The sequence below is a fragment of the Scleropages formosus genome, chromosome 12 (genome assembly GCF_900964775.1).
Source record: "Scleropages formosus chromosome 12, fSclFor1.1, whole genome shotgun sequence".
Classification (NCBI taxonomy): Eukaryota; Metazoa; Chordata; class Actinopteri; order Osteoglossiformes; family Osteoglossidae; genus Scleropages; species Scleropages formosus.
This window is the reverse complement of record NC_041817.1, coordinates 1029567-1044217: the sequence shown is the minus strand read 5'-3', so window position 1 is coordinate 1044217 and position 14651 is coordinate 1029567. Positions and strand designations below refer to the sequence as shown.

The following is a 14651-nucleotide window of genomic DNA, read 5'->3' as shown; positions in this document are numbered from 1 at the left end:
GATGCGGGACTTAAGATCAAGGTAATGTTTTACTCATGAGTGTAACTGACGAAGCCAAAAAGTGACTCAGCTGCTAAACATATTTAACAGAACAGCCATTATGAGATCAAACATCACATCTTTAGACTTGGCTTTCTCCGTAATGCTTGGATGGACCTGACAATCTCATAATACCTTGCATGTACTACCTTACTACAGAACATCTATTAGTAAGAAGCAGTACAACAGATCTGGAGTCCTGTCCAGGGTGTACCCTCTTCAGCCTTGCACACAATGATTCTAGGATATACTCCGGATAACCGCGACTCTGGTCAAGAGAAACAGTAAAAGGAAATGGATGGATGGAATACTTCAAATATATATTACCTTAACATTTACAGTATACAGTATTCTCATAATTATTAACCATTTTATGTGACACCTTTGTCCAGGGAGACTTATAATTTTAGGTTTGTACAACAAGCACTTAACAATTTATTTAATCATTTATACATTAGATTTACATTTATTAATTTACAGTTGTGGCCAAAAATGTTGGCACCATGCAATTTTTTAAAAAAATGTTCATTTCTTGCAGAAACTGCAGACATTAAAAAATGGTATCCACAAACAAATTTCTTTGGTTTGTAGTGAACAAAAAAATTGAACTATTTACTAAGTCTTAGCTTATTACACAGAAACTCCAAAAACAGCTCAGACAGCATTATTGGCACCTTTCATGAGAAGTTAAAAAGAATTTGATGTCACGCAGGTGATTTTCAATACTTTGGAACGGAACTCACCTGAGGTAACTTGTCAATGCCTGCAAACTAAAATTCACAAATTCAGTCAGTTTGAACACAGAAAAGGACTCCTCCTGTTTGGTGTATGCACCACAATGAGCATGGAGAAAAGAGAAAAACAAATAATTGCTTGAGGTGGTCAGACATAAGCATTTAGACAAGCATGGACAATCTGAAGGCTACAAGCCCATCTCCAGAGACCTTGATGCTTGTGTTCACGTTGCGCCTAATGTCAAAAGGTCTAAGGCCCATGGCACTAAAGGCAACCTCCTTAGATGTGGCCACAGTTGTTCAATGATTGTGGTAAAGGATTGTCAGAATCCGTCAGCTGACCTTCAGACACAAGGTTCGACAATTTCAACTCACATCATTTGTTACCAACTCAATAAAAGGGAGGGATTAGATGATAAAAGATCCAGGGCTACCCCATTGTTGAGAGAGAGAGATATGAGAAGCATGGTCTCTAACAACACATTTTGGAGTGCAATGTCATACTCACTGTCAGAAAGCTGAAGCTCTGCTGAAGGTCATGGGTCTTCCAGCACAACAATGACCCCAAACGCACCTCAGAAAGCACCCAGGACAGGTTCAAGACAAGCATGTAGTGTTCTGAGGTGACCAGTAGTGAGTCCAGACTTAAATCCTGTTGAAGACCTGTGGTTAGATCTGAAAACAACAGTTAGTAGAAGGCACCTTTCAAATCTGGGAGAACTGGAAGAATCTGCACAAGAAGAATGAGCCCAGCTGCCATTACAGAGCTGAAAGCCTTTGCAGTTGTTTTGACCAAAGATTGTGCTACCATTTTTTGCCTGGGAGGTTAATATTTTGCCAATGCCATTTCTTTTTATTTTATTGTTTAAACGGATGTTTAATCCTGAATCAAGGAGTGTGGTGGTGCAGTGGGTTGGACCACAGTCCTGCTCTCTGGTGGGTCTAGGGTTCGAGTCCCGCTTGGGGTGCCTTGTGACGGACTGGCGTCCTGTCCTGGGTGTGTCTCCGGCCTTATGCCCTGTGTTACCAGGTAGGCTCCGGTTCCCCGTGACCCTGTGTGGGACAAGCAGTTCTGAAAATGTGTGTGTGTGTGTGTAATTCTGAATCAAAAGCAAGGTTCAGCAATGTTAAAACTTAAATAAAAAATTGTGGAAACTGAATATTTTGGCCAAATCACAAAGTGTTTTGGGCACTTATTTTAAGAGGAAGTTGTGAGTTATTTGCAAAAAAGTGCAAAAGTGGTGGTATTTTGTGCCACGTTTTTAGAAGGTGCTTTTCTGCAAACAACGTTTATTAACTAATATTAGCCGAAACTTTTGTCCAAAGCAACTTACGATGCTAGGTACAATACAGTTACTCCCTACAATTATTCACCCAATTATACAGCAGAGTAATGTAACACACGCATGCACTTTGGACACTCTCAGAGACCCCAGTTCATCCAAAATACATGAATTTTTGGACTGTCAGAGGAATCTACAGCACCCAGATGAAACCCATGTGAAGATGAGGCAAACATGCAAACTCCACACAGACTAAGCTGGATTCAAACCCACATCCAAATGGACAGCCTGGGTGCTATGAGGCACCCGTGCTATTAGCTGAATCACTGTGTACCCAAAATACAGTTGAATAGTTTTTACTCGAGCTTTCCAAGGCAAATACCTTGATGAAAGATATTACAATGGGAGCAGGGATTTGAACCCAGGGCCTTCAACTGTATAACAACAGCTCCAACCACTGCGCTACATCATATGCATAAAAATATATACACATGCTGCAATATATACATATATTTTTGTCAAATAAAATACATATTAAATGGCTTGCAAATACACTAGGCTTTTCTGAAATGTCTTAAAGAGTGTCTCGAGCACGTGACTGAAGTCACTCATCTCACGCAGGCTGCATTTGGGTTGAGGAGCCCTCCACTTCATAGTCTTTCTCTCCATGACGGAGACAGAGGGGAAAAAGGTGTGTTTACACCACAAGCAAATTCCTTTCCGCTGTCTGAGGTATTATCACTGAGAGACAGATTAGGCTAAAAGAGAAACACAAGGGTTTAGGTATTTCACACTCCACATTTTTGCAGTCTTCACTTTGTTGGTTCAAGTGATTGGGACATTCCTGCTACTGGTCCTCAGCTACCATGTATGTCCCCTGATTGTGCCACTATGGAATGGGTTTGAATCCCACCACCTGCTATAGCATCCTTGTGCAACACACTTAGCCTGAATCGGTCACATAAAAACTGCTCTGCTGTACAAATGGGTAAATAATTGTAAGCAGCTTTGCACACAAATCTAACACTGTAAGGCACTTCAGAGAAAAGTGTCAGCTAAATGAATAAATAAGAATATTTGTGTTATTAATGTTTACTTAGCTCATGCTTGTCCAAGATGACTTACAATGTTAGAGTTAGTAGGAAGTTTTACAAGGTCTAGGAAACAATCAGTTGATGACATTCCAGAATGACATTTTGTGTAGTGCTTAATAATTTAAACACAAATAATTTGTGGTGTTCACAAATCTGAAACGGATAATTCTATGAATGATCAAGACAGGTCTTCTAAATGGATGTTTTCATTTTCTTCCCGTAAACTCATCAGAAATTCTTGCTGTACTGTTTTGAATCACACTCTGTGTCCCATTACTTGTAGCTGCCATCTGGTGTTAAGTGTATAACAGTGCACTTCCATGATGAAGCGAGTTGAAGGTAAAACGCAGTAAAAACAACCACGAGACCAGTCCTGTCTGATTAAGATGGAAAATCATTCATATGGAATTCAGAGACTTTCCTTGCCAGAACTTTTGTCCTGGATTAAAAACACGAGGGTCTCATATTTTTGTGCATGTCTTTTCTGAAAAGATGAACAACAAAAGTTGCAAAATGATCCCAGTGTAGGATAGGCCTACCCGTACTAGCTTCATCCGTGGAAATTAATAGAAATACTTTCTTCACCCATCTAGACATTTAACTAACAGTGTTCGCTGTTGCGGAGCTAACATCATCATACATCAAGGAAATGGTTTATATTTCCCGTATGGTGACGCAACATTTAGAAGCCCTGTGTAAAGTGTAATTACAATAAATCGTACGAAAAATGTACTGGGCTAATTTGTTTCGTCTGATGTTCTATGTGCTATAAAATCTATTTTTGATCAAATTATGAAGGAGGAGTGGTGTAGTATTTTAGGTCAGACTCTGATCTCTTAAGAAGATGATCTGCTCCGATTATTAAAAATGGCACTTCAGGAAAAGCTGCTTTCGGGTCAGCTCCCTATTATGCATTCATTGCAACACACTGTACCAAAAAGGTCCGGAGAAGATATTCCGAGCACCTGTGCCGTGTGCAGCGCGCGCGCAGCTCGCGGGAGTGACACCTGCGGCGGTGATCTGCCCACAGGCGGCGCGAGGGACCTGCTTCGGCCCCGCGGAAAAAATTCGGCCGTATTTCAGACGGCATTTGTCGTCACACTTCTTTGAAACCAAGGAAAAAAAGGGATTTATCCTCATAATTTCGTCGCAATCATACTCTGGCCACATCAGTACACGAATATAATTACCAAATAATCTGAGTCACTCTTCACAAACGAGTCGCAGGATTTACGGGCATAAAGGAAGTCACGGAACTACACTGAAGCGCCGCTTTTAAAAGTGGGTAATGAAATTATATGTGACGCTTGATAAGTCCTCTGTGAACTATATTACCTTAAATCAAATCGTTAGAAAAACGTTTTTGTACTTGTAGGGGCCGTTCAGGACTCTAGTGACTTCACATACCGCTCGTTCGTTGTCATACGCGAATGAAAACCATTCCATTGTGTCATTGTCTAAAGCGTATAGTTACATAAGTCCTTAGATGTCAACATTTGTGTTTTTTTTAAACGCCACTGCTAACCAGTTGTACATCAACGGATTTGAAGTTCTTATGTCCGTATTTTTAAAAAAATTATAAAAAAAGATGTACACAGATCTGCCTCGCGCCGCGATACCCAGCAGCTCGCGCCCGCCACCGGCGACTCCATTGGCGCGCGCGCAATCGTGAACGAGGCGGAAGTCAAAGGCACGCGGGGGGGGATTCCCCGTGGGAAGTTCCCAGCGCTTTATTAAACATGTCAAGCGTACGTTTGTGCGCGAGGCAGTGTTTCCTCTTGGTTCTGTCGTAAAAAAAAAAAAAAAAAAAAAAAAAAAAAAAAAAAACAAGAAGAAGAAGAAGAAGAAGGACGTTTGTTACTCTTCTTCTTCAAGAGTAACAGAACAAACGTTGATCTGACAAACGCTCAATAAATGTAGGTCACCGTGGATTTTTTTCGAGCTGGACAGATTGTAAGTAACGTTTTAGAGTAGTTAGCTTTGGAGCTAACTAAACTTGTGTTTCTATGTGGATTGTTGGCCATTTACACATGCCATGGCATCGAAACAAAATATAATATGTAACACACCGTAACAGCCTTAAGTTGTGATACGGATAGTCATAGTGTTCAAGAGTACAGTACAGAGCTGATACGAAGGCTGTGTTCTGACTGTATGGCTCCGATTATTTATGTATCATGTATGTATGTGGCTGCTGTTCGGTTCGAGCACTTTTATTAAGGCAACCAGCAGGCCTGAACTAAACCGACTTTCTTTCATTGTGCTGCTGTCACTGATGGGAAGTGCTCACTTTGGAGAAGTTCCTCTCCCTCGTAGTTTTCTTACTTTAGTTATTTATTGTATTTCAGCCACTTTTAAACAGAGCAGACGTTCGGTTTCATGGATCTTTGTGAATCAGCGAGGTTCTTCCCGGTGTTTCTGCGGGTAGGTCTCAGAGTGTCAGTTAATTAATATTAAGTATTACAATCATTACAAATATTAGTGATTAATTTAATGCCCCTACTTACTAGCCGTCCCAGTTTTATTTATTTATTAACTAAAATATTCTGAGACATTGTCACATTGTGTTATTTCTGATTTGATGCTTGAAAACAATCCGTGTGTAATGGTCAAGGAGGTACATGCCCATGGTTATTAACAGTTTGTATGATAATATTACATGCTAAAATATCACACACACATCATAATGGTGGCCTGTCTGCGCTGCTTTCTGGATAACACATCATTGGATGCGGAGTTCTGTTTTAGTAAGTATGCTGGTGCTGTGTTAATTCAGGCTGGATTATTTTAATGGAGGTGTTTGTCATGGGATAAAACTCTGGTCTTGCAAACGACTTTCATACAAACAGTCCTTTATTCCTCCTTTCATTTTAGGGACTTAATATTTTTCTGGTTTCTGTAACAGTAAAAGTTATAAACAGTCAGCCTGTTTGCCCATGTATGAAAAGTAATTAAAAAAAAAAAAAGTAAGTGCCTGCAGTGTCAAAAGTACACATTTTCAAAACGGTGTGAGGTTTAGCTTTGTATTCTCAGTGATTTAACTGCATCTGTAGACGATTGCTAAGCAGAAAGTAAGCAAGTTCATAAGCGAAACATTGAGACTTTTAGTCATAGACTGTATTAATGAATGTCTGCGTGTATGTTAACATATAGCATGCATGAAAATTATTGAAACAAGGTGAGCCAGCAGGACAGATGTTTTTAAAATATTTTGTGTAGTAAGAATTGTAAGTTAGTTTATAAGCATAATTTGAAGGAAACATTGAATTTAAACACCAAAAAGGCCTTTCACAAATAACGGACGAGATTTCATAAGAGACCTTCTTGTTTGGTTCAGTTTTTTTTTAATGTTGATTTATGATTAATTTGCAAATATACAGATAAACTTAAATACTCATTTTTAAAGAATCTTATCAATTTATAAATCATTCTTTAAATATATTCAGTTGTCCTGCAGGCAGCATAGTGATACAGTCATCGCACTCTTTATCTCTGTAAAAGCAACAATATTACTTTAATAGAATTATAATGAACCTATAAACTTGTAGAAATGAAACATTTTCACTAACCTTCAAAAGTAAAATTGGTTAATTCATGTGTTCTATTAAGACAATACAAATTCTAATATTTTAATATATTGCTGAAAAATGGAAGTGATGTCTTTCCTCGTATATATAAGAGGATTTGGAGTACATTAAATCCACTAAATATTTATGCCATAGGACATTTAAAGCTAAAAGCACTCTGTCAGAATATTTCAGACAAAAATTCTTCAGCATATATGTAAAGGTGTCAGATTTCCTGTGATGATAATGTTCACAACAAAACAATGCAGACTAACTTTTTTCTTTTAAACATGATGCAGTTATGTAAATATGCATATTTTATATAACAGTAAGTCATGGAAAAACATGTTTTCATCATATTTGGTCTTGTTGAGATTATACTTTTGCTGATTTTCCAAATACAATGTTATTTTAATGTTTCCTGTGATGGTAGTTATGCTCAAAAGCAATGGAGTGTTTCATCATGCAGCTTTGTTAGTTATGACTGATTCTGAGTTCAGTACTTTAATTTTTTCATATGTTTCAGGCTATTAAACCAACATGAATCATGTTTGAATGTAGTTTTTTGGACCCTATACTGAAAGTTGTGCTATAAATTGTAGATTAAAATCAGTTATATGCACAACAGCAAAAGCTTACTTAACGTCTAACCCTCCCAATGATGTTAAAAATGATTGCAGATTAATCTGTTTAAAATGATTCCACCTGTGAATGCAGGACCCATGAATGCTCTATCAGTAATGGTACTGAAGTGCACGGTATGGACAGGAATATTGGTGACCAGCTCAACAAAGCTTTTGAAGCCTATCGTCAAGCCTCTATTGAGAAAGAGAGTGCAAAAAAAAAGCTCCAGCAAAAGGTAGGTATTGCTCTACACATTTTATGTACGTTTAATTGAATTATATTCCCACCCAATAACGTTTTTCCACAACCCATGTCTTAATGTTTTTGATAAAATCTTCTTTTTGCAGACAGAGCATTTTGAACGGTACACCCAGAAACTTGAAAAACAGATAGAAGACCAGAAGCATGAGATTTCAGAACTTAGAGCTCAGCTGCAGAGTTTAACAGCAAAACATGGTTCAGGTTAGTAAGAAATCAGGTTGCTTCATTTTACATTTTTTTCCATACAGCTATCCATTTTACCCAAGTTGCAAAAGCTACCTGTTTATAACTTTATCAATTTCTAAGCACTGAAAACAGTGAATCTGAAACATGCACATGTATTTGTGCATGTCTATATTTGTGTGTATATATGTTAAAAACATAATGTTTTTATTTTTCATGATGATTAATTATGGGCTTTCTTGTCAGGAGAAATGCAGAGCTATGAATCTGCTCCTCGAAAACAGGAAGTAGAAACATTGTCGTCCTGCGACGATCACCCTGACAACACATCATCTAGTTCCCAGAGGAGAAAAATGTTTGTGGTATGCATTTTCTTGTTCGATGCATGCCCCAGTGCAACACTCTCTATGATTAATGTCTCTTATGTAAATTAAATTGTATGTGTGTTATTAACAGTGACATCATTGTGCAAGTATCTCTGAAAAAAATAAGCCCTGTCTGAGTTTTTTTTTTTTTTATTCTAGAGGTGCAAGAGGAGGTAAAATCACCTGCTTTTTGAATATTCCTTAACTCTAACAGAATTTGAAGCCAGCTTTTATGTTGCATACCGTGTTGCATAACATAGTACTTTTTAGCACCCTTGTCCTACGTTTCAGGATGTGAAAATCATCTATACTTTAGTACTGTTGCACGGGCCATAAAACCTTAAGCAAAAAACGGTAACAAAATTTAACTTCAGCTGGCACAAGACATAGAAATTCATTGTCATACAAATTTTTAATGCCTGCTAGTTCTGAAGTACTGTAACTTAGTGTCAGATTAGAAGGCTCTGACAAATCTAGTGTAAAGAATAAAATTAGTATAGTACATTGCTCTTGTCACTGTGTCCTCAGGTTTCTTCCATTTTCTTACTGCCGTCTGTCAACTGACATAACTATTTTCTTCTTGAATTAATAATTATCACCTCAGTATTACTTTTTTAGTGGGAAAAATATTTTGGTTTTTTCAGTAGGTGGCGCTATAGGATAAAAGCCTCCAGCATTAGTTTTGAGTTGAAGGGCTTCATCTGTATTACGTACCATTTTTAAAATTTATGACTTTTGATGATTGTTGTATGACCATTTGTGGTGCTGAAATTAATGTTTACAAGTAAGTTAATCTACATCTTATCAAAGATTTGTTTGGTTTCTACAATAAAAGTTTTATAAAAATGGGTGCTGATTACATAGTGCTTTAGTACTTTTCATTTATCCATTGTAACCAGTATACAGAATTACATTGAAGGTATAACTAAAATTCTGAGTTAATTCACATGTAAGATACAGTGCTGCTTGAAAGTATATGAACCCTATATGGATGGTCATTATTCTTGTATAAAATATTAAAGTAAACATATAATATCTAAATCTGTAAGTAAACTGATAAAGTCAATAAATGATTATGGTTTAAATACCTGATTCCACTTACCTACGTGGTTTAACCAATGCAGCATGGGGTTCACTTATTTTTGCACCTGCACGACTTCAGTTTTTGTACTAAAGAAATGATTTCCTCTAAACCAGCTTATGGTTTTTGTAAATACCCACCTATTATGTGAGATAAGAAAGACTACTTCTCATTAAGTAACTATTTGGTAAAACTAAGGGATACATGGGGTTCACATATTTTCAGGCAGCAACTGTCTTTATTGTATGTTATAAGCTTCATTCGTAAGTGAAGAACTAAGCGCAGTCTGTTAAAGTAATAGAGGTGCAAATAAATTACTATTGCTTGTTGTATTAGCTCAGTGTACTTGTACCCTAATGATCACTGCATTTCAGTTTTCCACTTTTCAGGTGCTGTGTATATAAGTACGTATGTAATTTCCACACATAAGTACACATTTCTTTTTTGAGTTTTCCAATTTAGGTTTTTGTCATTTCTCATTTTTGTCTTTCTGACGACTGACAACTTCACGCTGCTGACTGACTTTGGTGCTAATGAAGGGGAACACAGAAGCCATAGAGATGCCTCCACTCTCATTTTCTACAACCAGCAGGGCGGAGAAGTAAGTTGCGTATTTTCACAGTTCCACAGCTATTTGTTCCATCCCAGAAAGCTTTTTGGGAAAGACAAACTCATATCTACATTGTCTTTTCTTTTCAGTGAAAAAGTTTTTGACACATTTAAAGAACTTCAGGGGACATTTCAGCGGATTCAAGCATTAACAAGGAAACAAAATGATCACCTGAGAAAAATCTGGAGAAGAAGTGATACAGCAATCGGTAACTGGAGTATCTGCATATCACGTGAAAAATTTGTTACTTCAAGTGTTTTAGAAATTACCTTGATCGGCAAATTATACTGCTCTGATAAGAGTTCGGTCTGAAGTGGAATACTGCTTTATTTAATCTGCAAAGTTAAAATATGTTCAATTACAGTAAATTAAAATGGTCAGTATTATACAAGTAGCTGTGTTTCAACACAGTTAAAACTTAAACAGAGCAATTCTTGAAACAATATGACATTAAATGTGCTTTTGATGCAGAGAAATATATTCTTCCACTTTTTGAAATTTGAGAACTTCAGGGTGAAGTACCACCACGGGCTTTTGGGAAATGCTTTTTTCACCATCATCCGTTCTTCCGTATGACTCGCTATTCAAACCCTTTCATTTGATTTCAGTTTATAATCACATCATTACAATGTAGTCTTTAAATATTAGGTTAAATATACATCAGATCTTTGAAACCTTTTTTGGGGATTATTTTTATTTTGCCTCTTGCATTTGCTGAGATTGCCAAGGTTTGGGTCTTTTTGGTCATATTGCCAAGGAAGACATTTTTCGGATTTTGCAGAGTTGTAATAACTTGAGTTCGGTATGACATAAACTCACCTTGGGTCATAATTTCATTGAACCTGCTGATCCTATTTGCACACCTGTCCACAGAGCAACAGTTCTCCATGCCCATCCAGTGCACAGATGTGACGGCAGAGCAGGCAGAAGGGCCTTTCTCATCCACCATCAAGCCTCAGGCAGAGGAGCAGCTGCCCAGCGGTCCTTTAGCATCCCGGGGGAGTAGCCCAGTAGATGGAGATTTCATTGACTCCCTGAAGAGGCTGTCTGTTAAGTTCCCTCCTTCTGCGGACAGTGAGTATGAATTTCTGAACAGCGCCCCGGAGAGGCCACCGGACCAGAAGGAAATGACCTTGGGAGATGTCGTTCCCCAACGTTCACAGGACAAGTCTTTGGAGTCACTCCTCCCGTACTCTGGGTTGGCAGCTATCACAGCATCCTGTTCAGCTGCCATTGTCCATGAGGGTGTTCGGGGACCTCAGCAGGTGAGTCTGTTATAACACGGTTAGGATTTACCACTGGTTACACCCCACAGTATGGAGGTCAGGGATTCTTCCAAGAATACTACAGCAAAAAGCACTATTTTATTTACAATGTATGTGTATCAAATGATGTACGTGATAATAAAACAGCTTTTTTTTCTAAACAGTTTGTAAGAATTATCAGTTGTCACCAACTTCAAGAAAGTCTTTATACTTCCTGCTCTTATTTCTTTAATAAAGGACTCATTGAGTGTGTTATATTAGACGCCTACCCATTTACACCTGAAGTAATTCAGCGAAAAACTGGAAAAATTGTAGTTTTTCTTTCAAAGCTAAACTATATTAGTTGATGTGTAGTATTTACTCAAATGGGGTCACGTTTTTGACAGTTTTTATTTAGATTTGAAGGGTAGTCTTGTGGTTTTAGTTGCTGCTGGTCTTTTTCCGGATCCAAGGCTATTCCTCTGAAGGTGGCAGCTGATGTTTTATCATTGTAAACCTGAATTTTAATCAGACAGCTGGGATAAAATTTAAAGTTTACTATAAAGTCTTCTAGTGTAAAAAAAAAAAAAAAAAAAGGGAAAAAGAAAAAATGGAATTGGTGTTGAGCCTTTTCACAGCGTGGGCTAGGGGGTTAGATAATTGACACGTCTTCCGATAATAATGTGTTGAAGACTCCCCTGCTATGACAAGATAATGGGTCACATGGAAAGCAGACGTTATTCAGTGATGTTATCGTTCTCAGTATGCGACACATAAAAACTACACACTAAACAACCCTGCCTAGACTACTCTAACTTTTCCAGTGGAGTAATTTTGGTTGCTCATCTTAGTAGTAAATAAGTGTGACTATATTATATTGTTTAACATATTGCCATTTTAACTACAGCTCTTGCTGTGAAATACATGTGATTTTTTTACTGTAGCATGCTGACAAAGAATTCATGTAGCGAAACAAGTACAGTACTGTGTGCTCTAGGCAGTATGGGCCATTTGTTGCAGAGTAATATCTGAGTCTCCCTTAAAAGTTAAATCTGTTTTAAAGACAAATATTGGGACCAAATAGTAAAAAAATCTAATGAAACTTTTATTGGACTAGAGTTAGACAAGATTAATACAATCCTTGACCATCTGTCCAAAGAAGGTTTTAGAAACCTCAGAATTTGAAGTGATAACAATCTGAAATTTGTTCTAGTAGTGGTGGAGTATTATCACAGAGGCAAGATCTTCTGGATCATTTTTATAGGAGTTATGTGATGCACTGAAAAGTGGTAGAAGTGCAAGGGCTTGTGGTTTTAATTTGACAATATGGAAATGATATAGTTTGACAGTGGAAATAACTGATGAGGATTAATATGCGAGTTAAGTAAGGAATACTGTGAATTTAACTGAGCCTAGTTGGTCGGCAAATACACTTGATTGTGCACAGAGGGTAAAAGTCCAGCTTTTCCTTCTGTTTTCTGTCAATGTTTTTTGTAAAGGCTCTGTAAATCACTTTGTGTTCTACAAGTTCATGGTAATGTCTAGATTGCTGAAAGAAATGTTACATGTTAAGTCCAAAAATGACTTGAAATGCAGACAACAATAAAGGCAGCATTCTGCAGGGAAAGCAATGAGAGTAATTCTCTTGAGGGGAAAATCATATTGGAACATCAGAAAGCGTGGTGCTTAATGACCAACTGTTAGGACTTTTGGAAAGTAAGACTTTCAAGGCTCCTGTGCAGTGAAATGGGAGGCATAAATCTGTTTAAATGCTTTCTATGATGTGGCCATGTATAAGGGAAAACACAGTACGAAGTCATATTCATGTTGATATTTGAGCTTGTTACATAAGCTGGGCATGGGCATGGCTGTGGGGAATTGCACTTTGCCCAGGTATTTTAGGTTCTATTCCCAAGTCAGACACCTGGAACTGGCTGGCCTACCTCTTTTTTGTGCAGCTCAGCTGTTCTGAAAGCAGAAAACATGTACATAGCTAAATGGAGCAAATGAAATGTCATACGAAGTGAAGTATCTTGTATTCTCCCACACAGGCCCTGTGGAGCCCAGAGCTGTGCACAGCCCAGCCGCTGGTCCAGTGTACCACACCGCGCCAGAGCGAGAGCCCCGGCAAGTGTGCCTTCTGCAACGCTGCGGTCCCCAACGACCACATCTACAGCCACCTCAACTCACACTTCCAAAAACAGGCCAGCAATGGACATTAGCGGGCACTAGCTGAGCAGGCTGGCCAGGCCACACACCCTCTGTATGATACTGTCTACTGCTGTTGTCCACATCCTTGTGCCTCTGATCATAAACCTGTGTACCTCGTAACACATATTTAATTTTTGTCTTTTTGTGAAAGAGTCAAATGGTGGACTTCAGTGTTTGTGTCTTTAAATTGTCTTTGAATTGAACTTAACTGCTCTAATACATGCTAGTATTACCTAGTAAATGCAGAGTGTGTATAATAAAACTGTGCTTTAATGATAACGGTACAGAAAAGCTAACAGTTACTATTTTTCCATTTATCGTGTGATGCATGCTGTAATGCTGCTTAGGTGAACCTGGGCTATGTTGCACAAGTGCCTCCAACTCGGTCAGTGTGTAATGGTTTCAGCGTGTGAACTAGATCCAGTAGATTAGCATGATGAATCATCACAAAGGATTTGCATTATAGTGCACTGCTCTTCTCAGGTCCAGTTTGACTGGTATCAAGAAAATAAATATTAATACCATATTCAGCAGGCTTATCTTCTTGCTATGGGAAGGTTTATATTGCAGAACATAGTTGTTGGAGGACATGCTCATTTCCGTTGTTTCATCTGCAGTCCGTGGATCTGCCTCAGACTCCATACTGTAATATGCAGCAGGTCTGACACACCTTGTTGGCTACAATCAAGAGGTGAGACCTTTGTAATAAGTTTAAAAGATATGGTTTTAAATGTGATAATATTACTCAGAAGTGTGGACATATGAATTCCACACATGTGTCACATATGTTCATTTCAATGGATTTTGCAAAGATTTCTGGGTAGGTGGTATGTTGCAGAAAATCTTTAATATGTTTATGAATTTTGTGTAAATACAGTATAGGTATAAGCAGCAGAAACTCGTTAAAAATGCTTTAAAGGAAACATTGAAAATATTGTCAAAAACAAAGGAAACAAAAAATCGATTTCACTTCATCTTAACATTCAGACTGTGTAACCCAGTATCAGATCTGTCATGCTTTAAAAGTCTACAAGTCTTCAAGTGCATCATAATTCTTTAAAGAGCGGAAATATTAAGTTAAGCATGTCATAAAATATGTTTTAAGTGCTATTAATACCAAATTTATCAAACCGATTTCCTTCTGCTTAATATTAATAATTTATGTAATCAAATCACAATACAGTCAAGGTGGTCGTTTCGGACTTTTTTTGTTTGTAATTTTTTTTTGTGTAAATATTGTAAGTTTACCTAAAAGGATAGGTTTAGAGATATACTCGTGCCGTTTTGTTCATTGTCCCAAAGAATCGCGTCAAAATACGTGTATTTTGAGCTATTCAGTTTAATTAAATGCAGTAT

General features: G+C 37.7%; 1 protein-coding gene across 3 annotated transcripts; it reads left to right on the top strand.

Moving 5' to 3' along the window:
• Window positions 1–4660: 4660 nt before the first annotated feature.
• On the top strand, window positions 4661–13821 carry tank (TRAF family member-associated NFKB activator). Of its 3 annotated transcripts, XM_018741494.2 has the most exons (9): window positions 4661–5103; window positions 5499–5574; window positions 7434–7575; window positions 7688–7802; window positions 8031–8146; window positions 9770–9831; window positions 9930–10048; window positions 10714–11105; window positions 13136–13821. In XM_018741494.2, exons 3-9 carry the CDS (start codon window positions 7477–7479, stop codon window positions 13304–13306), a joined length of 1074 nt encoding a protein of 357 aa, XP_018597010.1. In that variant the 5' UTR covers window positions 4661–5103; window positions 5499–5574; window positions 7434–7476; the 3' UTR covers window positions 13307–13821. The 3 variants fall into 3 exon arrangements, with proteins under 3 accessions (XP_018597010.1, XP_018597007.1, XP_018597009.1); XM_018741491.2 differs by lacking the exon at window positions 5499–5574 and having other exon boundaries at window positions 4661–5066; XM_018741493.2 differs by lacking the exon at window positions 5499–5574.
• The last annotated feature ends 830 nt before the right edge of the window (window positions 13822–14651 follow it).